Source organism: Cryptotermes secundus, unplaced genomic scaffold, assembly GCF_002891405.2.
Source record: "Cryptotermes secundus unplaced genomic scaffold, Csec_1.0 scaffold371, whole genome shotgun sequence".
Classification (NCBI taxonomy): domain Eukaryota; kingdom Metazoa; phylum Arthropoda; class Insecta; order Blattodea; family Kalotermitidae; genus Cryptotermes; species Cryptotermes secundus.
The window spans coordinates 996,237-1,018,417 of NW_019741978.1; the positions used below are offsets into that span (position 1 = coordinate 996,237).

Below are 22,181 nucleotides of genomic sequence, written 5' to 3' on the forward strand. Positions count from 1 at the left end.
AATACCCGTAAGTTACTCAGAATTTATTAGATGATAGTGTTATATGTACACCCATTGCTAGGCAACAGGTTGGTAAACAAGTTCCCGCGAAGACAGATTCTTGGTAAACAGCACGTTTGTAGGTCACGCAACACTAGGACGAATGTTTATAGCTCGTTGCTAGGCAATAATCAGAGCGCCAATAATTGGTAATATAGCTATCACGTGACTTGTTTTCAGTGTGGTCCACGCCATGCCCAGTGCTAAGCAACAGAACTGTAATCGTCTACAATAATAAGTGTTTTCTGTGGGGTCCGTGTCGAAGGTCCATAGGGGACAATGAAAGTCGTTTGTAGTCAGACCCCGTGCGAAGGCGGGGTCGAATACCTCCACCGTGACCCTGCGAGTCGTAGGAGGCGACAAAAGGGGAAGTCTCAAATCTGAGACAGTAAAATATGGTCTCGAGTCCCAAGGGACTCGGACCCGAATAAGACTGCACTGGCAAGGGCCAGCAGCACATACAAAAGGCAGACCCGTCCTCTCGTCAGAGAGGGCGCCCCACAGAAACAAGACCGTAACTGTTAAAGGTAAAAATTGGTTGTGCTAATAAGGGACAGGAGTCATTTAGATTATGCATAGCAATCAACATACTAGTCATGCTCGGTAGCTCACTGCTTTTGACAAATCTTATCAGTCACGTGATCGTGGTCTCAAATCTAGGCAGGGATTTGTGAGTTTGGGCGTTTTCCTAACAGCTAAATATCATACTCTTCTTCTTCAGCCCTTAACGGATTATATTCGAGCCTGCTTAGACTTCAATGTCATCTTCCCATAGACTTCCTATAGCCCAGCTCTCTATTCTGTTGCTGAGTCTGCCTTTGCAACCACTATTCTTTTGTTTACTGACTGCATGTTTGGTTCCTTCCATACATCCATTTTCATATTTTATGTTCTCGCGGCAATGTAAGTCTCTTGTACTGCTGCCACTTCTGGCCTATTGTACCAGCCCCAGATGATAGGTGAGGGTGATTGTGGAGCAATTGGTGGAATGAAGATTGGCAGGGGAAACCGAAGTACTCGGAGAAAACCTACCCCAGGTGCTCTTTGTCCACCACAAATCCCACTTGACCAGGCCCGGAATCGAACCCGGGTCGCCGCGGTGGGAACCGCTTGAGCTATGGCGCGGCCCCACGGCAATTGAGGTTCCGTTCATGGATGTGATGCTGTACGGTCTGGAAGTTAGGTGCCGTTTCGGAGGAAATTATTGCCCCCATCTTCACTTTTAATTCTCTCTAATCTGGCACAAACTTTGACACTTCATAAAATGTGTTATTTCGTCTGCTTGCATTAACACTTTTGTTCATCCCAATAAAAGTTTCATTTCAGTATAAAACAGCGAAAGCTACCATCACTTCACAAAATTTGAGCTACGTCTCTTCCTAGTTTGTTGTTTTTACCGTTCCACAAGATCCTTGATACGGTACCAATTTATTTTAGTTTCTCACGGTCAGCTGTAAGAGAAATGTCACAGCTCAAGTAGTCAAAACGTGAAACTTATTCTGCAACTTAACCTAATGGAAGGTAAACATATTGTGCAGTAAAGGGTATTATCCTATATGTGCCATTTCACATCAAATTAGCCACCAAGATATTGTTGATTTATGATGATTTTCTGTTGATCTTCCCTTTCCGGGTAATAATTTGGTAATCGGAAAAGAGTAAAATATTTAGAAAGTATTTTTCCTTCACCTTAACTCTTTAGAAAGCAAAGCCGTATTTATGTGTATCAAGCCTTTAAGTTTATGTGCCATATATCATAAGGTCCCAAGCCCGTACATTGAGGGGTTGTCTTTGACCAACAGCTGCCCTCCGTCTTGTCTGCAGTCTCTTTACAACCGATGATTTTACTTTTTGCCACTCACTTTTCTGTTATTTGTATAAATGTTTCTATTTTATTTCATTACATTTTCCGTGTTCTGCCACTCCATTTATACTGCTGCATCAGCAATAAGTCAATTGATTTGTTCCATTTAGGTCCTATTCAAAATTTCCTCGATATTTTTGAATTGAGTTATGATAATATGTATGAGCATGTTTATAGTATAATTGCTTTACAGTTTCAATATCTGTTTTAAACTGTATTAATCTGTGACCCTTTTAAGGGACTGGGAGTTTTGAAATGTCTTTATTTGATATGTAATGCATTCCTTGTATGCACCGAAAGAAGATAATTCATATAAGATCGATTGTGTTCCTCTCTTTGCGTGTTTTCATCTCTGAAACTACTGAAAGCATTTCGATTAATTTTTCAGGGACGTTTTTACAGTTGTGAGGGCCTCAGGGGAATCAGAATATTGAGACTCATATCAGTAATACAAATTCAGGCCATCATAATTGATTTCTTTCTATTATTTCTTACAATAAACAGAAATACAAACTTCGTGATCCTAGAGAAGCAGATATCTCAATAAAATCTGTTGATTCTGTTTCTAGTTTGCGGAGGCTCCGGGGTGACTGCCCCGGTCGCTCCCCCTTAAATATGCCAATGGAAATTTGGTATTAAAGGATACATTAAGATTTATTGGGCGAGTGCAATTTTGGTTTGTATCATTCTAGTATAATCCCTACTTTACATGTGTCTTAAAAGGAGCTTTATCAGATTTCTCAAAAATGAGTCTGATGATGAACTTTGAGAGAAATCGTGTTTTCTGATGAAGCAACACCTTCAATGTCACAGATTATAAATAGGCATAACTGTCGAGTTTGGTATTTTAGACCACCCACCAAATATCTTAAACATGAAAGAGTTACTGGCAAAGTGAATATGTGATGTACACTCGCAAGTAGAGAAATAATAAGTAATTTTTCTTCGCAAAGAGAAAAACGATGAAAAGTGCACCTAATGTGTGCTTGTTCACCAATGAAGTTAATATAAATGGTAAATAACACCTGATGTTGTAATTTGACTGTGCTCTGATAATTACATGTATTTAGATGTAAAAAAGTAAAAGTAAAGTAAAGGTATCCCTGTAACAGGCCATGGAGGCCCATAGGATTGTGAGATGTTGAGGGTCCCACATTATCTACACATAGATTCTAGACAATCAGCTCATAGATGGCGGCAAGGTTGTCAGCCTTATGTGCCAGCTGCCCTTTACCCCCAAGAATATTCCAAGAATATTCCTGGTACTCGTCTCTGTTAGAGGCTGAGTCGACCCCAGGGCCATAGTGCAGCTGGAAGATTAGGTAAATTGAAAAAAATTTCAATGACCTCATCAGGATTCGATCCTGTGACCTTCCGGCTTGTGTAGAGGTGGTGATGTAATATTATATTCATTACTACTAGTGTTAATGAAGATGAAACATCATTTCTCTGAATATGTTGAAAAGTCAACCTGTGAAATCCATAATAACACTGTTCCTATTGATGTGTGTGTCTTTACATGCAGGCTGGGAAGATGACACACAGATTACAACTGCAGGGGAAACAATCGAACTAGACTGCAAGGAAGAATTCCCTGTGCACTGGTGCTATCCCAGGGTTTACAGTGATGAGTGCATGGTTTGTTAAACCTGTTCAAATCAAATCATTGCCTGGCACAAATTAGCATACAAGTTCATTGCATTTAATTAAAATTGCTTTTACCCGAATATAGCATATGCTTGACAGATATGCATAAAATATATATTTGAATCGTTAAATTAAATACACTCAACTCTCGATTATCCGGGGTAATGGTGGGGATGGAAATCACGATTAATCGAAAACGCGGTTCAGACAAATTTTATTAAAAGTAGTACTGTAATACTGTACCTTCATAATACTATAGGCATACCTGTATTTAAATTTATTCAACCTCATTTTTATGTCATCTCATAGGCTATTTAATACTCTTTTTACATTGCACTGAAGTATGAATTAGTTATTTCAATCAGAGTGTTCAACAACATCCAACACTTTTTACAAATATTCATACTTAACACTTAAAAAAATTAATATTGTCGTTTAATTTTTCGCAGCATTTTCCTTTTTTAGGATATCCGTACGAAGCCTACGTAATATTAGCTTGTCACTTAATAAACTGTTCTCTTCACTCTCAAGATAGTCTAGTAAGGATTCCAAATGATTAAGAGCAGCACCATGTGATATTTTCTTACTAGCAGCAATGTCCACCTCTTCCTCATTCTCACTTTCTTCCCGCTCTTCTGACTGCACCCCCACTGAACTTACGGTTTCGTCACTGCTTAACATTTCGAATCCCGGCTCACACGAGTTTCTGTTGAATACTTAACACAACACGCTTCCTTTTACACCCTGACATTTTGCTAACGCACCTGAAGATCGGTACAAAGAGGCTAACTGGGGCGGTGTATCTGTCCTTGAAACTTTCCACAAATCCTTGCATTCTTTCACCCCTACCCTAGAACACTGTGTTAGCATAACGGGACCAAAAAATACTGAGCTCGGTTCACACTAGTGCGAAAATAGTGTTACAACTCAGCATGTGAAACAAAGTGAATGAATATTAAGCAACATATAAGCCTCAGAAAAGCCCCGGTAGCCCCTGTTAAGCCACAAACCGGTTAATCCGCCCCCAGATAATCGAGAGTTGAGTGTATATCCAAATTCAGCGAAATCTTTACACTGTGTAAAATTTCAGCAAATGGAATAATTTGCCATGTCTAGAATATTTATTTCAGGAAAATAACAAATGTTTCAGCTACAAGCTTGCAGTCTTCATATAATGAAGTTTTGTGCCTTTAAGGAAAATATCACCATCTTTATTAATAATAAAACCTATATTTGAATGGAAGGCTGTGTGCAGAAAGTTTATTAAATGGTAAAACACAGACTACTCCTGCTGGTCACAGGAGGATAAAGAGAAACTACACTTCCTGAAAGCCAGTCTACATAGATATAAATATGTTGGAATATGCTACAAGATTTCAGTGAAGAGCAGTAATTCTTAAACTGATGTGTTGTGTCCCTTCCTTTTCAATCTGTATAATTTATCTTGTCCCCTAATTTCCACAGAAAAAGTGGTCTTTTGTTTGAAGGGCTTTTAAGTGAAGGCTTCATATTTTCTATTTGTTCAGATAAGCTCAAGACCCTGTTGTATAGCAACTACATACCACCAACATTTTATACAGAAACAAAAAATGCACACAGAAAACAAAAATAAAAAACCAAAATAGAATAATTTGCATTAAGTACATAATTCTATAGCATGGAGCTTGAGGTGTGAAAAAGCATAATTAAACTGATGCATGAGGGTAATGATAGTATAATAATAATAATGGTGATATTGTCCAGTGTTTAGCATTCCTGCTTTGTATTTGGTAGTTCACAGGTTCTGATACAGTCCCAGACACCAGCTATCCTGATTGAAGTTTCTTGTCGTTTTCCTCAGTTTCTCCATGCAAATGCAGGAACACAGTCTAAATTATGTCATGGACACTTCCTTCCACACCATTTCTTATTCATTAATCATTAATCATCCCCATCTATTGACATTATTATAGCCAAGGGCTATTGACAGCGTGGTTAAGTAACTTAAAGATAAATGATGATTGTAGATGATAATGGTGACATACATTTGAGTGGGAAAAGTCTAAAAACGAGCAGAATTTCACTGTGTGAATTTATTCAGTGAATTCTAATTTGTTGTGATGTATAAATTACAGATGATAATTTTCATCATTTTGTGACAACTGGAAATAATTTGTGATTTCATAAAAGAAAAAGGAAAAATCTTGTGTAACTTTGAGGAAAACTGATTGTAGACTAGAATAACTGATGCTTTTCTTCAGTTCAAACAGTTCCCTCCCTCCAAGGGTTGCCATATGTACACATATTACAAAACAGGACAGTAGAAGAAATGCTTATAGAAGCCTTGAGGAAGACATGTACTCTGAAACTGCATACTTTACTCTTAAAAATAATCAGACATTATCTCAAGCTGTTAATGATCTTGATGGTTCTTTTAGAAGGACAGGTCTATTAATATCAGATTTAGGTTCTGGGCAAAGAAGTTATAGGAAAATTAATGAAAACAGTTTTATCATTATGAAAAAGTTAAGTAGTTCCATCCAGTGGGACTGGTTAAGTTTTTCCTATTTCAATTATTCATGCCCTTACATGAGGGATGACACGAACCAGCCTGGTTTACGAATTCCAATAGAATCTTAACAAACTAACTATAAATACGTGTATTTTAAAGTATTGGAACAGCTGCTGTAGTTGTAAAGACTTTAGATTTTACAATCAATTGTATATTGTTTATATTGTATGTATATATTTCAACTTTTAGAACATGTACTGTATTGGTGGCTTCTAACAGTATTGATGTAAAGGTGTCCCTCTGAAGATGGTCTCTGAAGACCGAAACATGTAAGGGCATGAATAATTGAAATAAGAAACTCTTAACCAGTCACAATGGACAGAACTACACGTATTTAACTTTTCCATAATATTAGTGTGACAGACCAGAATTAAACAAACAAAGTTTTATCATTATGTAGGATTCAAGGTCCTCACAGTGAAGTTTATGAAGAGTTCTGTCATCTGGGAAGAAACAAGCGTGAAAGCAGGTGGCAAATAGAGCTCTTGTTTGGCTTATTCTTTGACCCTTAAAATGGAGGTGACATGTTCCTCCAAAATATCAGTTGACTTGTAACAGACTATGTGGCATTACATCCCAGAAGACAGAAATATTCATACTTTTATCTTTTTCTGGCAGTCACACTCACGATGTCTTCATTCCTTAAAATGCTGAAATATATTGAAGCTAACATGAAATATAAAGTAATGGGAAATTTGTTGTTGATCCCATATATATATAAAACAACTGAAAGCAAAGGAAAGCCAGCTATTCTCAAAATACTCATAATTGTCAACACATATGTTCACTCTGTTCTGCAAGCCTTTGTGTTGTACAGTCAGAAAATTGTGTGGTTAATGTACAGAGTTAGAGGATATTTGTTCTTGCACTTGCACTTGCTTTTAAAGAAGCATATTTGACTCCTATACAGCTCCTAGCTTATCCCACAAAGTTGTAGATTCTGAAGGAATTCCACACTTGAGGAAAGTCTTATATCAGAATAACAGTGTATGAAATTCATATTTTTACTAACAAAGCCACCTAAAGCTGATCTTTTCTTTCAGACAGATAAAGCAGAAAGTGACGTGGAATTTTCTCACACAACAGGGAACAAGTATAAGACGAGATTGATCATAAAGGGTGTACAATATGCTGACACAGGATATTATTACTGTGTCAGCAATGACACTGCAGAATGTAGACTTCAGATGGAAGGTGTACACAGCAAATATATTTATGTGAAAGGTCAGTCTCTGTCAGCGATGTTTATCACTCTCATTTGAGGTTGGTGGGTGAGAATTGAGGTTTTCACATCAGTCGTATCAATGTACTGTATATTTCTTACAAATAACCAAAAAAAAAATAAAAATAAAAATAAAAAACTAGGCTGACATTTTAGTAGCAAAACCATACATATTTCAGCATTGGTATTATCAGTATGGAGTGTGAAGCCAGACATTTGCTTCCTTCTTCATTAAAAAAATAAAAGTACAAATTGAAAAATGGAAGGAAATATACCACATAGTAGCACCAAAAATTAATACCGTTAAAAAATCATTCTTTTGTTCTGAATACCTTTGGGTGATCAGTAACGCTAGCCTTAAGTAGAGTGAACGCAGTTTTGTAAGCAAATTACCTGCCTGTTTCCCTCTCCATTTTGAAAAATTCTTAGTGACACTGATGCAATTTTGTCTGCATAATCTTTTTAATCCTTAGTAAGATGGTGATCAGAATCACTGTACAGTTATTCAGGATAATGTTGGGCTATGAGAACAGACTTGTATTTTCAAGTTTAACTATGTTAAGCGTAGGCTGACAGACCTCCTTAAATCATTTGTGTGCGCACACACCCACACACGCTCATGTTCAGTGTTTCTGTTCTTAATGTTCATTTCAAGCTCATTTGATATTTCACATATTAACATTTCTTTTTCTTAAAATGTTTACCACTTTATCTTCTTTATATTTGAGATTATCTCCATTTCATTGACTCAGATTCTGCAACCATCAAAATTTTCATGTCTGGAGGCCATATTTTCCATCAAAACCAGAGGACATATTATGCCATACAGTAATGACAAGGGACTCATTTACTAAATGTTAAATCTTGAAGTCACATAAAACATGAAAGGCCTATAACAGTATAATATTTGTCAGTACATTGTACCAGGAGGTCAAGAAATAACCATTTGCTTTCCATCAAAATATTCTCTGCATCAATGCACAGTATGATCTAGTAATGAATGTTACATTATATTTTTAGATGATGAAAATCTTCTGGCCATGGACAGTTTTTGCCACATAAATGCAGAACTCCAGGGAAATACGGTGTTACCATGTCGACCAACTAGCCCTGATATCAAGATAACATTATTTAAAGATGAAAGAAGTGTGAGTAGCAAATGATGCTTTATTTTAAAGCTGAACATTTCATAGACTAAAGTACCCAGATTGGGCTTTATTTGTGATGGATTTATGCTTGTTATAAAATATTATTAATTTAGATTATAGCACAGAGTGTAGTTTCAACAAATGTCTGGTGGGTATGTCGATACAACATACAAGAACTATTAACATTCCGCCAGAATAGCCAGTAACGTGACAGAGGTTCAAAATTGGTAATTGCAAATACAGATCAAGATTTGTATTGTGACATCAGCTGTTCAGTTGAAAAGTAGAAATATTTCTTTCAATTTATTTATTTATTTATTTACTTCATATCCATGGATCATTATACATGATATAGGACAAGTCAAATACTTTACAATTATAAATAATAATAATAATAATAATATAATGATATAATAATATACTAAGATAATACAACGATGATTCTAATAATAGAACTAATATAATAGTTTAACACACGACACCGCTGTACGCCTCAAGACCAGATCCTTCTGTCCCAGCACAAAATACCCTGGTATCCTCGATGTCGTTCCTGTAAGAAAAAATACAGAGTAGGGCAGTAGGAATTCCTATAACATTACTAATATTAAAATTTAAAAGTGAATTATTCTTGAAATATATGTTTACAAGTGATGAGAACTAGGATTTGCCCTCAAACAAGAGAAATTTGTTTATACTGTAGAAACAATGATCAAGTAGGAATGTCTTCAAAGTCTTTTTAAACTTGTATAGCACTGGTATCCCTTTAGTATATTGTGGCAACTGATTTAACATACAAAGTCCAATATTATTGAAACTGATTTTTGTAGACTTGTATTACATGGCACTATGAACAAGTCCTCTTTTCTCCTTGTATTTTGCAAGTGTATTCCTGAATTGGTTATGAAAAAATTCAAATTGGTTTTTATGTAAACTAGAATTTCATATATATACAGACATTGTAAAGGTAATATATGTAATGATTTAAAATATTGTTTATAACTAATGGTTTTTGGGATTTGTATCATAGCTCTAATAGTTCTCTTCTGCAACCTAAAGATCAATTTTGCATTTCCTGAATTTCCCCAAAATATCAATCCATATAATAACAAGGATTGAAAATAAGCATAATATAAGGTGCGAACAGTCTCTAACCCTGATACTCTTTTGACCACTTGTAAGGCAAAACATATTTTACATAATTTATTTGCTAGTTGAGTATGTGCAGTCCACCTTAGATTCTTAACCAACCAAACTCCCAAAAATTTTGTATGTTCTGTATAATTGATGACTGTATCATAGAGCTTTATTGATGGGCATTCGACTTGTACTTTTTGAGGTTGATGAAGGGATATTGCTGTTGCTTTTTCTTTATTAATAATTAATCTATTCCTTTCAAACCACTCTGTGAGTGCATTTATTGTTTTATTTATTTTCTTTTGGACATCATTAGCACTATTTCCTGTTATAAAAATACTAGTATCATCAGCAAAAAACGTTGGTCTTCCATATTCAGTGCTGGCTTCTAGACCATTCATATATAACAAAAACAACACTGGTCCAAGAACAGAACCTTGTGGGACTCCATGTCTTATGGGTCTCTTTCACAATAGATGGTTAGTGATTTCATTAGTTTCTTTATATCTGTATGTAATTTCCACTTTTTGTTCCCTGTTTTCTAGATATGACTGAAACCATTTTAGTGCAACCCCTCTTATTCCCATTCTTGTCATCTTCCTTAGCAATATATAATGATCAGCTAAGTCAAATGCCTTTGACAGATCCAGAAATATCCCTATACTTATTTCCCTCTCATCCAATGATTTGTAGACCCTTTCTATAAACTCTGCAGTTGCAGTATTTGTTGATTTCCCTTTACAGAAACCATGCTGTTTATTGTTAATTGTGCTGTGATTATTCAAAAATGATAAAAGTCTTTTATGTATGATTTATCACATCCTTTCTTATACAAAGGTTTCACTTTTGTAATTTTTAGTTGATCAGGAAAATGCCCAGTTGATAGTGACAGATTTGTTATATGTGTCAAAGCAGTTGTTATTTTAGGATAACATTTTTTAATAATATACTCTGGAATATTATCTATTCCCGTTGATTTTTATTACTCAATCCTTTAATTATGCCTGCCACTTCCTCTTCAGTAGCTGGGGTTAAGAACATGCTGTTACTATTATATTTTACTGTATTGACATTAGCTTCATTGGTTTTGGATAATGGGTTGCCACTCAATACCTTTTGGGCAGTACTGGTATAGTATTCATTAAAGACATTGGCTGTAGCTTTTGGATCTTGTATATTTACTCCATTCTTGCTTATTTCAATATTCTTCGTTGCTTTTTTCTGTTTACCTAGTTCCTCCTTAACTAGCTCCCACATGGCTTTTGATTTATTCCCTGATGCTCTTATTCGCATGTTATTAGTTAATTTTTTTGCTTCACTGATAACTTTGTTGTATTTTTTTTGCTTCACTGATAACTTTGTTGTATTTTTTTTGTAACGACATATAGTATTCTTTAAATTCTTCTGGCATATTTCCTTCTTTCATTAAACTATTAAGAAACCTGAGTCTATTCCACGATACCCTTATTCCTGAGGTAACCCATTTATTTTCCTGCTGTTTAGTTGTTACCCTTTTTTTAGGTAACATAATTAGATACCGGCAGCACAGAAGCCCTGTGTCATTTCTTGCTGATATTATTCCAGCCTTAAAATTAAAATTGTATGTCACAAGTCCATTATAATATCTTCTGCCTTCACTAATATAAATAAAGTTTATTAACTAGAAATATGACATAAACACATTATACAATAAACTGTGTAAAAATGTAATTGTTATCATTTCCCTTCTGTCCCAGACAGATATGAGCTTCTTAAATTGAAGGAAAAGGACTCCTTGCATGTAATTAAAATATATATGTTAATATTAATTTAATAATATATGTATTAGTAATTATAATAACTACATGTACAGTTTCTAACCTTCTGCCATCTTTTCTCACAACCTACATTTTACTTCAAAATTATACTCTGTTTAGACACAGAATTGTATATCCTTAGTAAAATATACTTCCTACTGCTACTGCTGTTACTGATACTACTACTAATAATACTATCCCATCCCAGCAGCTTGCCTAGTACATTATATGCAGTAAGTATCCTGTTTCCTACTGGAACCTACACAGCACAGGTCATATATCAGTCTAGAATCTGCTGCAATGGTCCTTATTTAATACTAATCTTCATATATATGATATTAAGTATGCCTCAGGAGGCGTTTTCTTTCAGAATTTGGATATGCTCATTGAGAATTTATTGGTATTTCCTCTGAATTAGCTGAGCCTGGGGAAACAAAAGGATAGTGACATGAGAATTGCATATAAGTCCACAACTGGTTTCATTCTGGAAAACATCAGTGTCTCTGACAGTGGTACATACATGTGCAAAACTGATTCTGGGAGTGTGCTGCTGGCCACAGTGGTGCTTAAAGTCAATGAACGTAAGTAATTTAGATTGTAAGATACTAAAAATAGTAACTGTGATATTTCATCATTAATCTTTAATTGTGCATTTATGTTACCCAAACAATGTATGAGGGTTGGAACTTTAATAGTGGCAAGCATTTATTTACAACTGATACAAAATAGATGCATGTTTTGAAGTTTTACTACCCTTCAGTGTTGTCACCAGCATTGTGTACAACACGTTGCCAGCGATGTGGAAGTTGTAGGATACCTTTAGCAGCGCCTATTTTGTTGATAGTTCGAATGGATAGGCCTACTGCCTGAAGAATCTCTGGAACAGTTCTGAAGCGAATGCCACGAAGTGGTTCCTTGATCTTAGGAATCAAGTAGAAGTCACAAGGGCTTAAGTCCGGGGAGTATGGTGGATGGTACAGCACTTCCAAGCCCCAAAGATCGAAAAAATTAGCCACAGCTTGTGCTGCATGCGGCCGAACATTGTCCTGCAAAATGATGGGCGGGTTCTGCAGAAAGTGTCGCCGCTTCTTTCTCAAAGCTGGTCACAGGTTGTGTTCCAAAAATGAACAGTGATACTGTGCATTGACAGTCTGCTGTCGGGGATCACTCTCCAGTAACACAGAAAGAGCATACACTTCTTCTTCACTGACACTAGGACGACCTGGATGATGCATGTCTGCCACATTTTGGCGTCCCTTGTTGAAGGCTTTTACCTACCTTGCCACTGTTCTTTAAGGCAATGCAGATTCCACGCAAGCCTCTTGAAGACCTTAATGACACTGTCGTGCTGTACGGCCTCTGGCACATTGAATCTTTATCCAACTCCATTGTTCCTGTTTCGAAAACATCGTGACAACACTACATTAGACCACCAGCTAACATGAGGTTCTGTTCTTCTCGTCACTGCGCATGTGCGTAATGTGGGAAGGGAGAGTCCATTTGCTCTGAGGTAAAGTAGGTATGTAACTAACGTGTGGTAAAGTAAAGTAAGTAAAGCTATCCCTGTAACAGGACGTGAAGGCCCATAGGGTTGTGAGACGTTAAGGGTCCCGCATTACCTTGACAATCGGCTCAAAGATGGCGGTAAGGCTGGCAGCCTTACGCGCCGGCTGAGCTTCACTCCCCAGGAAAATTATTTAATTAATTCCTGGTACTCATTTCTGAGTAAACCCCAGGGCCTAGTGTGGCCGGAAGCTTATATGGTTCCATTGCATGGCATCTCTACAGCAGTGTTGCCACTATTAAAGTTCCAACCCTCGTATGTTAACCAAAAAATATAATAAATATTGTAAGTGATCAACATGTATGCTAAGATCACCAGGATTTTTCTGTTAGAGGAGGGGAAGCCTGAACAATTTCTTTTGAACTCACATTTAAACCATTTAAAACTAGTTTACTGTTTCCGTAGGGTGTTCAGTATACAAGAATGTATCTTTATTAAATAATTGCCACTTTGATGTGTAACCGTCCAGCCCTTACGTTGGGCTCCACCTTTTGCCGCCCTCCTCTTCTTCTCCTTCTTTCGTCGTTACCGCTCAGTGAGACTTCAAGCCTCTCGAGTTGGTCGTCACTTATTACCGTCCTTCACGTCTGCCCCTTTGTGGTCTGCACTTGCATCCGCCGCTTCCTGTTGCTTTCTGGTTCAGGGTAAGGAGTGGGATTATTCTGAATTTGGATTTGTGTGGGTGCCAGTGGACTTGGATGACATCCACGAGTTTTGAATGGGAAAAACAAAGGTGGGGATTTGGATGGGGGGGACGTTTGGGGTTCCAACTGCTCAGACGGCAGGACGAGATTCTGTCTCAGGGCGACTAATGGGCCTTGCTCACGCAGGGAGAGAGAAAACACTGAAAACACACCCTTCACCAACACTGTTGCGTTTATTGTAGATGTTCACTACAATTACCTATTACCTGGCTGTAGCACTTTGAATTGTACACTGGACTAGGGCCAACACCGATTTAACGTCCGGGAGGTTACTACTGACTCCGGTTGTTCCCTTTGGCTACTCACTCCCGCTATTTCCTTCTGATGACTTGTAATGACTTGTAATAACTTGTAATAACTGACTGCTCTGGAGAGGCAGAAGTCCCGACGGTTCCGGGAACGCCTGGATTCCTCTCCTCTGAAATTTTGCTGATTGGCTGAACCTCAAATTTGGGTGTTCCTTTCATTTGCATTCAGCCAATCCCTAACCAGATCCATGTTAATTTGGGCCTAAGTACAACACGGTCCCTCTGACAGCTCTTAGATAAATGGAGGTATGCCAACAATCGCTCGGTACGCCCCTTCGAAAATTATTGCGACTCGTTTCTTGTCAAGTCTCAGATTTTCAAAGACTCGAACCATCGAAGTTAAGCATTGAAATCCCCAGAAAACACAGCGGGATACTTCCTGCTCCGTTCTGGGTTTTCAAGTAACCTGCAGTTTGCTTGTCCCTCAGAAAGACCGGATGTTGTCCTTGGCGTCTGCTGGTGCTGGAGTCAATTGTGTATCATCTATTGTTAACAGTACTACATTTCGTTTCCATGTAGTGCATTGTAATTAACAATGTAACTGGAAAACATTCCTGAGGTCCCTGCATGGTGTGGTTACAGATGTTAATAATTTGTAGATTTCCTCCTTTTTCAATTAGATTTTTCCCAAAAATCCAGGGGGAGACAGATGCCTGGTCTACAAAAACTTTTTATTTTTAAGATGATACCCCTGGAGGACAGAAACAAATAGAAAAGAATTTGTTAAATATGACTCATCCTGAAAAGGCAGTAAATGATGGTGATGGTAGTGGTGATAATAATGACTTTTTAAAACTGTTAAAGAAAATTGCATAGCACGCTTATTCCTTTTAGATGTAAACAAGATCTCAGGGACTATCTCTACCAATTAGGTCCAACTGAGTAGGTTTTTTTTTTNGTAGGTTCCCCCCCCCCCCGTGGCGCTACAGCCCAAATTTGGGCCTAGGCCTACCTCCATGAAACTCTCCGTTTCACTTCAGTTTTACTAGATCTTACACATATGGTAGAACTCCTTGGGCGAGTGATCAGCTTGTCTCAAGGCCTCTACCTGTAGACAAACACAGAAAAACGCACACAAACATCCATGCCCTGAGTGGGATTCGAACCCACGATCCCGGCTTCCGAGCAAGTGAAGACAGTGCATGCCTTAGACCGCTCGGCTACCGTGACTGGGGAGTAAGTTTTTACCTGAGGATAAAGACAGAGTCCAGTCTCTGAAATGTTTTTAAATAAAAATCAGGACAGCGAATAATCTCCGAAAAGTCAATAATTGTACTTTTTAGGTCTATTTATACATGACATGTAATACATGCATTCTATTGCAGGCAAGCGAATGTATGTGATGAAGCCAGTAATCACTGGTCCAGAACCTCGAGTTGTGAGGAAGGGGAAAGACATGGTTCTGGAATGCAAGGGATTTGCACAAAAGGGAGTAAAATTTCAGGTCATGTGGCATAAGTCAAAGGAATTGGTATGTGCATCGTTTGTTTATTTACTTGTTCATTTCTTCCTTTGCCTCTGACATTCCATTTTCTTTCATATATTATTTACTCGCCACTGAAGAAAAATGTCTATAAAGTCAAAAATACCAAAACATCAATAAACTTAATAAATAATTTGTATAAAAATCAGGCATAACTTCAATAGTTGTTCCACTTTTCTGGAACATAGCGCTTGTAGCAATATGGACTGCTATTACAAGAATCAGAAGAAAAGATAAACTGAGTTCCAGTGAGTTTCCTCCCATGGACATCACCAGGATCCTTTTCAGGGGAGGAAGTGGGATTATAGCCTGAATATTGGCTTACAAATTTATATTTAAGCTACTTATGATCGTTGTTACCGATTTCCCTAGATTATTCAGCATAGAAGAGTAAATTTTTATTATTAATGTTTGGTATATTTTTCCTTTTCTTCAATTTTGTTTTGTTTCATTTATCCTAGGGGGCAGATGCCTGCTTGTAATACAGTTGAAAGATTGTATATTTTTAAGGTTCTCATTCTTAACAGTATTAAGACGTATAAAATGACAAAGTTAATTCACCATCCATTATTTCATCAGCTTAACGCATCACAGAAATCCTGCACTGAGCATGGCTATGACTGTATAGTGACAGTTCTCAGAATCAAAAATGTGACAGAGGATGATGGCGGCAACTATTCATGTGTGATAAAGGACAAGTACAATAATAAGAAAAAAAAAACTAGAACAGTTGAAGTGATTGGTGAGTTTTATTTTAATCCTTTACATTCTGAAAGACACAATGCATTATCTGATATATATATATATATGTGTGTGTGTGTGTGTGTGTGTGTCAATTACCAGGAAAGCTGGGGTAGCTCAGCTGGTATAGTGACAGACCATGCGCTCAAAAGTCTGAGTTCAATTCCTGGCAGGGGCCAGAGATTTTTTTATATCCTTTAAATTATCCAGACTGGCTCTGGGCCCACCCTGCCTCCTATCTGCTCATTCCCCAGGGACTGAAGCAGACCACTCACCTCTGTCTAATGCCAAGGTCAGCAATAGTGGAGCAATATCTCCTCCCCGACAGGTCTTCATTGCATGGTGCTTAATTAATTAAGCACAGGGACAACACTACAACATGTGTATCAATGACCATAGTGCTAAGATAATAAATCAGCTGTGAGTAGCTGTTTGACCTTCCACAGGAACCATGAGTCAAACTCAGGTTGTTAGTTTTCTGTTGTTAAATAGATACCGTAATGTGACATGATTACTTAAACATTTTCTGTTGTGTGAGGCTGGCTTGACAAACACGTGAGCCATTGCTAGGCAGCATCCTGCAAATAGATTAGTAAAACTTCTGGGGGCAGTGTTTTTTATGTAGCAGACTATATAGCAGGCTATATAGTGACAGCTCTTGAGGTAGCTTGCCTGGTTGTTTTCAATAGTAGTTCAGAACCCATGAGAGTCAGGGACAGCTAGGCAGTTGCAGTCTTTAAAAGTGAAATAATTACATTTTAGCACCCATTATATTAGATACAGTAAGCCTTCATTATATCATGTTTTGATTATTTTGTGAATTTGGATACATTGCAACTTTAATTGTGTTCTCCAGTATGATTACATCTATTTTATGTAAATGTAAGTAATTTACAGCAATCTGTGCCAGTATCACTGGTGCAGTGCAAGACTGATATGTGTCTTAAACTTCCTGTGGGCACATACAATTTAGTCACTGAATTAATAGTGTGTATATAATAACAGTGATTCAAAATTGGTTACAAGTCAGTTTCTCTTTAAAGCATGGTAGCTTGTAATGTGGGTACCTGTGACACCTGCTTTTTATCAAGAGGTCCACTCTAATTCCAGTGTCCATTGTTCTTTAGACAGGATATTAATTATTTACTGCTCTACGATATTGCAGTATGACCCTCCACAGAGGATGAATGTAATTTACATTTTAAGCTGGGAAGTGCCGCATTTCACATAAATCACCACAAGAATATATTATATGAAAACTTCCTTCTTTTTCAAATGTTTACATTACATTAAAATGCAGGGGGTCTTTGGTTTAAAACTGTTTGATATATGCCAATTCAAATATCTGTCAGTTTGAATATTTTTAAGTAATTTCCTTTGTTTTCTCCTAAAATTCTGGAGATCCATTCTCATCTTCTTTGAAATGTGGAACTGGAAGATTTGGCTGCACAACTGACTCAAAAACAGTAGCAGCAAGAACAAGAAGAGGCTATTTTATGGTCTATAGAAACACAACCTGCAGGAAATTCTGATTTGAATTGATAGGTACCTGCAGAAGTTATGTGACATTGATTCTGATGGGGAATAGAGCAGTTCTATTAAGAAAAGTGTCGGTGAAGTGCCACAGCCCTACTGCCATGTTCTGCAGGAAAGGCAGCATCAAGCAAAGTAAACAACCCTCATTTCTTATCTTAAGAAGAAATCTGAAGAACTCCCAATTGCTCCAAAGATGAGAGAAGGAGATTCAGTCGACACTGATGAACCACAAGCAGTAACAGTAACACCTACATATTCGTAATTCGTTGCAGGATAAATGTGGTATAAATCCATGTATATAATGTTTATGCTTAAAATATATAAATGTGTTGTTTTAAGAAAGAGAATCTCAGTTGTTGTGCACCTGGAATGCATCCAACTGAAATATGTTATAATTAATCTTTCATTTATGATGATTTGATGTTCCCCCAGATCTCCAGGAATCTAACCCCAGCATAAAACAAGGGTCTACTGCACTACACACAAACATATTAATGCCACCATATACTTTTAAAACTGGATGATCTTCAAATAAATATATTTTATACCCATGCAGGAATATGACTTTTTTTTAGCNAAAAACAAGGGTCTACTGTACTACACACAAACATATCAATGCCACCATATACTTTTAAAACTGGATGATCTTCAAATTAAGCTTCAAAAGATCTTCCAATAAATATATTTTATACCCATGCAGGAATATGACTTTTTTTTAGCTGTTTACTTCTGTATGGTATTTCTCAAAACATTAAGGACTGAAATGACATTTCTTGTAGCAATAAAGTGTGTCCTACCTCTTGTTATGACAGAAACATCACACTTTCTCTATGGTATACATTGCTTCTTAGTTGGTTCCCAACCAAGACTGCTCACTGTAACTTTGGCAATAATTTGAACAATTTATTTCTTAGAAAACTATTCAGAAGTGTCCACAATTAGACACATGTTACACTGTATCCTACAGTCAATGCCTGTAATTTTGTGTGCTTCAAGGACTACCACTTCAACCCGAATTACTAACATAAAATAAATCATCCTCATATTCTGGAGATATACAGGGCTTACCCAAAAAATTGTAATGACATTTGTTAAAAAACGTATAGTTAATTTTTTATGAATTCAAAGTTCCAGTTCCTTTGCCCTCTTATTATTCAGACTGATTTAAATCTACAGAAAGTGATCAGTTACATATCTACATCCCTCTGTTAACTTTGTTATACTATCTATAAATGTGTAAAAATTCATTACGAGTAATGTCCAACATATTCTTCTGCTTTTTAAAATTATATATTAGTGTTCTTTATTGCTGAGGTCAAAATTCATGGATCTATATATCCACCCTCCATATACTTCATAACATAGCACTTAGTTATTTAAGGACAGGTACAACTTTACCTTTCATGTTAGTGCTCTTTCCCATAAATTATAAATATATATTCATAATTATTTCATAATATAAAAAAGGAGAATGTTGCGTTTAACATTGTAAAATGAATATAATGAAATGAAATGTCTTCTGCCATGCATTGACACAAAATAATTAATGCTGGGCATTAATAATAATAGTGTGATGACATCAGGGTTCAGTGAATTTGGTCATTTGACATAGAAAATATTAATACTGTCTGTAGAAAGGTGAGAGGAAGTATTTGCGCTAAGTCTGCCCAATGTCTCAGAATTTGCCAGTGCCATCCAAATGTAGTGTACCACTGCCTTTCACTTTTAATCAAGCCCGAAATTGTTGAACACATTAGTTAATTTCTCCTTCAATGTACTAAATTTTGAATATTTTATTTTTTGTAGGAGAAAAAGAAGTGGGCATAACCTTAAAATCTGATTCCAGTGAGACAATCTTGGTACAAGTCAGGCAGACTAAGGAATTGAAAATTGTGGTAAATGTCTTTTCACCTGAAAATGTGACATTGAACTGGTATGGTCCACGAGGCATTCAACTGCACCCAGATGTGGAAAAATATGGTATAGAATCTGGAAATCATCAGGCCATCTTGAAAGTGTTTAATCTAGACCTTCGTGATGCAGGAAAATACAGTCTTGATGCATATAACAGTAATGGCAAAGTATCTCTCAACAGGCTGGTAATTGTCCAAGGTGAGAACCTAAACACTGTTTGTCTTAAGCCATGTCCATCTGGTGGGACAATTGCATCTCTTTGTAAGATGAGAGTACTGTGAGCCAGGTTTAATTACCATACTCCAAATGATAGGATGATGGTGGGGAAGACCAGGGCTTGGAAAGTAGTCACCTGCAAATCTGAAGCAAGTGAATTGTGTGAACACGTAGGCAGAAATTCAATGTAGTATTTCTGTTTCAATATTTATAAAAACAGAAGCTTTTTTCTATTATGTCAATCACACGTTGCCAGATAAAGAAAACTAAAATGGTTGAGAGGCATAAGTAGTGATAATTGCATAAATTGCTGTACTTTGAAATAAAGTATATGCAATTAAAATTTTAACATGTCTTGATATTGTTCTTGTGTTGAGAGAATGTTTGATAGATATCTCAGTGACAGTACCTAAATATCTTTATTTTCATTTGTAAGAAGGGTGAAAAATTCATGATAGTCTATAATAATTCTTAATTCTTTATTAATGTATATACTAAACTCAACAGCCAGGGACCAACTACAGATTCAACACAAATACAAAACAAAACTAGCACGTACATGTAAACAAAAACAAACAAACAAGAAAAAAGCTAAATCGCTTAATATCATTCAAATTTAAACATAAGTTGTTACAAGTAGTAGTCATGGTGATGGTGTTAAATTAAGTTCATTTTAGAGTGCTTGACAGAAAAACTGTCCTGTTGCAGGCAGACATTAAAATACATATCAAATGTAAGGAAACATAAGGATAACATAAAAAGAAGATAATAATTTAATTAGAATTATGCAAAGTAAGTATATTCTCCAGAGAAATTTTTATTCCTATTAAAAATATCAGGAATCTGACATATTCTGTTAGCAATGTTGACAGACCTGGCTGAAGGACTGGACCTTACAAAATAATCACTCGCTCATGGAGCTGAGCCTCTCCTTGAGAAACCATCAATTGTGCAGCTACTCAAGAACTTCCCAGCATTTCATGGAAACCGAAAATTCATTACCGTGTTCACTAGACCCCTCCACTAGTCCCTATCCTGAGCCAGATCAATCAAATCCATACCATCCCATCATATCTCTCTTAAGATCAATTTTAATATTATCCAACAACCTACATCTTGGTCTTCCTAGTGGTCTCTTTCCTTCTGGCTTTCCCACTAATATCCTACAAGCATTCTTCTTCTCCACCATTCATGTTACATTCCCTGTCCATCTCATTCTTCTTGGCCCTTACAAAATAATATAAATAGTAATGAGAAATATTTTAAGGAGCTTGGAAATGGCAAATATATTTTCAATTTGGTGAGCAGAATTATGTTTGTGAAATATACTATTTGCATGGCAGGGTATATTTAATTAATTAATTAATATTTAATCTTCTGGTAGACAGTAACCAACATTTCAGAAGAGTTTTCTGCCTCCAATTTTGTGGACAGAAGAAGATGCAGCAGCAGATTTCTCAGAAAAGTTAATAATGTACCTACTGAGCTACATGGAACCAGTTGCCTCCAACTTCTTCTGCTAAAGATGGAGGTAGTAGGTTCTTCCAAAATATTGGTATCAGTCTACAAAAGTACATGGCATAACATTGCAGAAGGTTATGTTATTCAGGAGTATATACACGTAAAATTTCAAGACCTAGACATGATGGTTAGAAAACTACATAATGAGATACTTCATAATTTGTACTCTTCACCAAGTGTAATTAGTATGATCAAGTCAAGGATCATAAGATTGGTAGGACATGTAGCATGCATGGGTGCGAAAAGGAATACACATAATATTTTGGTGGGAAAGCTAGAAGGAGAGGGACCACTAGAGGCTAATATTAAAATGGATCTTAGAGTGATAGGATGGGATGATATGAGCTGGATTGATCTGGCTCAGGATAAGGATTAGTGGAGGGCTCTTGCAAACACAGTAACAAACCTTCATGTTTCATAAAATGTTTTTGAAATTCTTGAGTAGCTGTGTAACTGGTGGCTACTCAAGATATGCTCAGCACTATGGTTGGTTAGTTAGTTAGGCCGCGCCATAGCTCAAGCGGTTAGTCGCTGGCTTCCCACTGTGGCGGCCCGATTTGTGGTGGACAAATTGGCACTGGGGCAGGTCTTCTCCGAGTACTCCGGTTTCCCCTGCCAATCTTCATTCCATCAATTGCTCCACAATCACCCTCACCTATCATCTGGGGCTGGTACAATAGGCCAGAAGTGGCTGCAGTACAAGGGACTTAGTCCCACCCCACTAGCAATAACAAAAATAGTTAGTTAGGCATGATAGTTTGAAGCTGGCATCTGAAATATGGTGTTGATATGA

General features: G+C 36.8%; 1 protein-coding gene across 3 annotated transcripts in view; it reads left to right on the forward strand.

The window, feature by feature from the left end:
- The window catches only part of LOC111872884 (vascular endothelial growth factor receptor 1), a 106,550-nt gene that overhangs the window by 79,006 nt on the left and 5,363 nt on the right, over positions 1 to 22,181 (forward strand). For 2 of the 3 annotated variants that reach the window (XM_033754879.1, XM_033754878.1), the window contains exons 2-8: positions 3,429 to 3,541; positions 7,145 to 7,325; positions 8,344 to 8,471; positions 11,820 to 11,982; positions 15,303 to 15,448; positions 16,040 to 16,202; positions 19,544 to 19,849. In XM_033754879.1, the coding sequence (XP_033610770.1) occupies positions 3,429 to 3,541; positions 7,145 to 7,325; positions 8,344 to 8,471; positions 11,820 to 11,982; positions 15,303 to 15,448; positions 16,040 to 16,202; positions 19,544 to 19,849 (1,200 nt within the window). The remainder of the gene's footprint in view (positions 1 to 3,428; positions 3,542 to 7,144; positions 7,326 to 8,343; positions 8,472 to 11,819; positions 11,983 to 15,302; positions 15,449 to 16,039; positions 16,203 to 19,543; positions 19,850 to 22,181) is intronic. The other variant, XM_033754880.1, reaches the window with a different exon arrangement.